Source organism: Saccostrea echinata, unplaced genomic scaffold, assembly GCF_033153115.1.
Source record: "Saccostrea echinata isolate AGI-Se365-2 ecotype Australia unplaced genomic scaffold, CSIRO_AGI_Sech_v1 ptg000030l, whole genome shotgun sequence".
NCBI classification, from domain to species: domain Eukaryota; kingdom Metazoa; phylum Mollusca; class Bivalvia; order Ostreida; family Ostreidae; genus Saccostrea; species Saccostrea echinata.
Window position 1 is genome coordinate 26,745,338 of NW_026889779.1, and position 6,023 is coordinate 26,751,360.

Sequence of the window (6,023 nt, forward strand, 5' to 3'; positions counted from 1 at the left end):
TTTTAGCAATACTACGTAACGAGAAAAATTTTATTATCCTCTGTGTACTGACTATCATCAATTTCACAGAGAAATTAACTCCCTTGTAAATACACATCCTCTATTGTTTAGTTCCAGTGACATCGATGTGATGTGATTTACTGTAAATACATAGAAAACTTGTATATAAGTATTTGATATTACACATAAACCACACACTCAACTACTGACAAATTAACATCACTCCATTAAATAAATAAATGCTCTATGTTCTTTGTAAACAACATTTTTACAATAAATATTCCACATGTATCCTAGTAAATTAGCACATATGAAATTCATATTACTATCAAATCACACAATTTCAAATGAATTACCGTTACTAGAAAAATATGATTATTGTCGAGTACACATGCACTAAATAATTTCATGCAAAAATCACAGCAAATTTTTAACTTTCAATATTACATTATAAATATCAACCTATCATGACATAAATTTTCTACACATATAGTCATCAGATCATTTATCTTTCATGCGAACTTTCTAACATGTCGGTAAAAATTATACCTTAACAGGTGAACATTGAACACCTTTGTAAACATATAATTGATAACAATTATGCATGTAAAAATTTCTTATGAAACAATACACAAATATATTTCATGTTAAACTTACCAACTTAGAAGTTTTCTCTCACGGGAAAACTGAAGACAAACATGATAATCAACACAGTGACTATTAAACACTGGTAAACAATTTCTAAAGTTGTAAATGCTCGTGCACCCGCGGAAATTGTAATATTGGAACCAAATCTGGAAAAAATCTAACAATCAAACCAAATCCGGAAAAATGTTTTGTATAATGTTAAATTTGCTATAACAATCCAGCCCCCTAATTGTCGAACAGTATGTGAAACAATTTCATTAACTATAATAGAATACAATCAAATGTACATGTCAAATGTAAGACTGCACAAAAACAAAATGTAACATGGTGCCAAGGATAAGCAACAAATATGGAAACGCAAGTACAAAAGTTTCTAACAATACATGAAATGATTTCACAATCAAGGTTTATCCATCTCCAGAACAAGACAAAGTTTATCTATTGGACGCGTCAAAATGTTTGTTGCGGTCTTTACTTTAACTTGTCGTACCAGTCCAAAACAATCAGGAATAGTCTCAAAAACCACTCCCATGGGCCATGAATTGAGCGTTTGAATCCACAACTAAGACCACATCACCGACTTTCAGGTTCCTATTAAACTCATACCACTTTTGACTTTCTTGTAGTAATGGTAAATATTCTTTCACCCATCGATTCCAAGAGATTGGCCTTATACTGAACTTGCCTCCAAGGACGTCTGCAGTAGTTGTCTGTTTTTGTAAATACATCAGGTGGTAAATTTGGATGTCTTCTCATCAACCAGAGATGATTTGGTGTCAATACCTCCAGGTCATCATAATGATCCGAACTCCTGGTTATAGGTCTGTCATTGAGAATCGACTCTGTTTCACACATGAGCGTACTGAGTCCTTCATCATCCAAAATCTGCTCTCTAAGAACACTGTTCATCACTTTTCTTACAGTCCTGATGATTCTCTCCAAAATACCTCATGATGGGAACCTGCTGGGGCATTGAATTCCCAATGTTTCTCTGTAACATTGCTTCGTGAATCGGTGATTCATTCCAGTCTTTAATTGTAATTCGCAACTCACGATCTGCTCCAACAAAGTCGGTCCAAATGTCCAACCGGATTTTCTTCACTTGACCTCTACGTGCAATGAAACGACGTAAGGAACTGATGTACGAATCTGTAGTAAAAGAGGAAGCAACTTCTAAATGCAAAGCACGACTGGCAAGACAAGTGAATATAACACCATAACGTTTGACGTGGCTTCTCTTCAACTTCACCTCTAAAGGGCCAAAATAATCCACACCAACTCTAGTGAATGGCGGTTCATCAGGTACCAAGCGATCCTCTGGTAATTGAACCATTTTCTGCTCTCCAACTTTGGATCTTTGGCGACGACATACTACACATTTCGAAGTCAACTTCCTGATAGAGGAAGGTGCATGTATTAACCACTACTTCTGTCTTAACATAGAAAACATATGATTTCTACCACTGTTTCAGTTCATAATGTATCTGTCTTGATATCAAAGTTAACACATGATGATCCTTAGTTAAGATGATTGGATGTTTGGTTTCTAAGGGCATATTGGCTCTGTGCAACCGACCTCCAACGCGAATGAGTCCATCATCTAAAATAGGGTCAAGTTTTCTGATGTTGCTGCCTAGCTTCACATGATTTCCTTTTATCAGCTGGTCCATTTCTGGTACAAATAACTTTCTTTGGATGAATTTTAGAATGGCAATTTCAGCTTCTTGCAAATCTTGTGCTCATAAACGTGTCTCAGTGGCTAGAGATTCTGGCGAGTTGTCACAGAACAGTTCATCACGAACAGTTTTTATCTTGTGTTGAATTCTGAAAAACAGTTTCTTCTTTATTTTGAGAATCCATGCAACACTTTTCTTCAACTTGTACCAAGATGAATGGTAGTTGATGAATCTTTCAACACTATCATCATCCAAACTTGATTCACTTTTAATAACAGCCCTCACAGTAACCTTTTTGACCTCTGGATCATCATCATCAAGGATCTCGTCAGAAAGTTCTATTGGTGTTTCAAGCAAATTTTCTTCTTTTGTCAACAAAATTTCTGGTGCCATAATCCAATGTTTCCCTCGAAGTATATCATTTGCAGACAGGCCTCTTGATGCAAGATCAGCAGGGTTTAATTTGGTATTGATGTGTAGCCATTCATCCGGTATGGAGCCTTCATGAATTACTGCGAAGTCTGTTTGCAACAAAATTGTGAAATCTAGTTGCGGTGTTTCTTATGTACCGTATGACTGCCATGCTGTCCGTCCAAATCACAGTTTCGTCTATCAACACATCTAACTCAGACTTCAACATCTTATAAGTGCGAACTGCAACGGTATCAACGGTTCATTCTAGTCGAGGAATAGTTATTTGTTTCAAAGGGGCAACACGAGACTTGCCAATAATGAATGAGCAATGCACTGCACCATCTGCACTGAGTTCTCTAGTCTCAAATACGACACAGTTCCATATCCATGTTCACTGGCATCTGCAAAATGATGTAGCTGTGTAGATTTTATTTCTCCAAATTCCACAGGTTTAAAAACATCTTTTCACTTTAAAGTCAGAGAGTTTCTCAAGATCTGGTATCCATTCATTCCATTGTAGTGCGAGATGTTCTGGTATCCTTTCATTCCATCCTAGCTGAAGTTTACAGAGTTCTTGAAGTAAACACTTAGCTTTTAGGGTGAATGGGGCCAAAAATCCTAGGGGATCAAATACACTGCTCAACAGGGATAAGATACCTCTCCTCGTCAAGGGTTGGTCTTTAATGTCCATCTTGAAATAGAAAATATCATTCTCTACACACCACTGAATCCCAAGAGCTCGATCAATGGGAAGGGTGTCATTGTTCAAATCCAAGTCTTTAACTTCCTTACTCTCTCAAAAAATGGAATGCAGTTCATTACTTCTCTGCTATTGCTAATCCATTTAGAAATATGAAATCCTCCTTTCATTAGAAGATTTTGTAAGTGAAACAAAAGAGAAGTTGCATTAGACATAGTTTTCACTGATTTTAAACAGTTATCCACATAAAAGTTTTTGAGAACAGTGTTAATGACTTCAGTGTTGTAAAGTCCTCTGTAATCATGTGCTGTTTTCCTCAAAGTATAGTTTGCACAACTTGGTGATCATGTCGCACCAAATAAGTGTACTATCATTTGATTTTCAATGACATGTTTACTCGGATTTCCGTCTTCCCACCAAAGAAATCTAAGGAAACTTGCATCCTGGTCTGGAACTCTAACTTGATAAAACATGCCGTCAATGTCTTCCATAATCACAATTTCACCCTGTCTGAATCTAAGGAGTGTCCCAATCAGAGTATTTGTCAGATTCGGTCCTTGTAACAAGTGATCATTCAATGAAATTCCCTGGAATCGAGCTGCACAATCGAATACAACTCTCAGCTTCCTTTTCTTAGGATGGTATACTCCGTGATGAGGTAAGTACCACACTCGTCCATCTGCCTGATTAAGTTTCTCATCTGGCACTTTCACAGCATATCCTTCATCAAGAATCTTTTTCATGAACGCACAGTACTCTTCATGAAAATTTTCATCACGACTAAATCGTTTCTAAAGTGACAGCAGTCTCTGTTCAACTTGTTTCCTATTATGAGGTAAACACATATTTTCTGACTTAAACGGCAGGCTAATTATGTAATGTCAATCTTCCAAATGAATCGAGTTTGACACACATGCTACGAATCTTCTATCCTCCTTTGAGGGCTCACACTTATCACATTAGTCCTTTCATTAAAATCATGATTGAACTGATCACGAATCTGTTCCTCCAAGTTGATCATGAGTTTCGCATCAACAGGATTAACAGATACAAATTCATTACTCGGAATTCCGATGAATTTCCAGTGGTCCATTTATCACCCAGCCTAGCAAAGCTTTTACGGCAAACGGTCCATTATCAATACTGGGTATTACATCCCAAGGTTCCATTGTCTTCGGCACATTGATTCCTATTAGAAGTCCAACATCTCCATCAATAAGAGGAACTTCAATATTACTGAGATATGGATAGTTCTTAAGATCCTCTGGTGAAATCGCATCTGTCCTTGACTAAGATAAAACAGGTTGTGTAAATAAAATAAATATTTTAACATAGATGATAAAACATTATGGAAGAATATATACATTTCAAAAATTCTCAATATGCATGACAAAAAGATTGCAGAATTCAACTACAAGCTGCTTAATTGTCTGTTGAATACTAATGCAAGTGTAAGTAAATGGAATAAAGATGTATCGCCAATGTGTGAGCTATGCAATGTACTAGAAGATAGTGAACATCTTCTATTTTCCTGTGCAATTACTAATTTTTTATGGCGAAAAACTAGTATATTTTTAAAATTTAATGTTTCATGGAAACGTATTTTGTTGGGATTTTACTGTGAATTATCAGAAAAAACATGTATTTTGAATAATCTAATTTCATTTCTTTGTTTTACTATATATAAGTATAAAATGAAGAGTCGATTCAATAATGAAAGAATGTCAGAAGATAAATTGAAATCTTATGTTAAAAACTGTCTCATTTTACAAAACTCTATTGTGAGAAAATGTGGCAAAATAGGAAATAACTTATATAGTGATGTAGCAAATTGTTTGTAGAAAAAAAAAGAAAAATCTTATGTTACGCTAATTATGAGTAGATAATTGTATATCCAACACATGAGGAAAACAGTCCTCATGTGTGGTAGCTAGGGGTCCTCATTATGGACAGTGCTGGTGTTGAATAAGACCCCTTTAGCTACCCGGATTCAATACTTTTTTTTTTCTCTATATATATACATTGTATATCTTTTACATCAATTTATACGTGTTTTAAAAAAATTTGCTGAAAAAAAAAACACTTGATTAAAGAAAATGCTGTAAAAGTAGTAGAATGTTTATTAGACAGGTATGATGCATATTTTTTTTTCTCTCTCTCTGCAGAAGTATTATAATTCTGATATATCATTAAAATACTAATTGTAATGTATAATATAATCTATGCCCAATATGTTGTATGTTGCATATGTTTTTAATAAAAAAAAATAAAAATAAAAAAAAGGTTGTGTGTAGACTGGCGGAAGTTCCAACACATTCATACCACTGATGTCACAAATTTCTAATTCAGAAATGACATAACAAGTCTTTGTATGCTGCTGTCCCATTGTTGTGAGGTTAAGGTTCATTTTCTTTCCTTCCACTTTTAACGATCTAGCAATGTTCTCCAAACAGAATGTTGCATTACTTCAGGAGTCAAGGAAAGCATAAGTTTCTACGTATTTGTCATTGAACTTTGACTTGACTCGACAGGTACAATTGGTAGTGCATGCTTACCAGCCCCTATATGAACAGAAGATGACGTAT

At 35.2% G+C, this 6,023-nt stretch overlaps 1 protein-coding gene across 1 annotated transcript; it reads right to left on the reverse strand.

Moving 5' to 3' along the window:
• Positions 1 to 1,540: 1,540 nt before the first annotated feature.
• On the reverse strand, positions 1,541 to 1,981 carry LOC133196993 (uncharacterized). Its single transcript, XM_061332835.1, has one exon. It carries the CDS (start codon positions 1,979 to 1,981, stop codon positions 1,541 to 1,543), a length of 441 nt encoding a protein of 146 aa, XP_061188819.1.
• Positions 1,982 to 6,023: the final 4,042 nt, after the last annotated feature.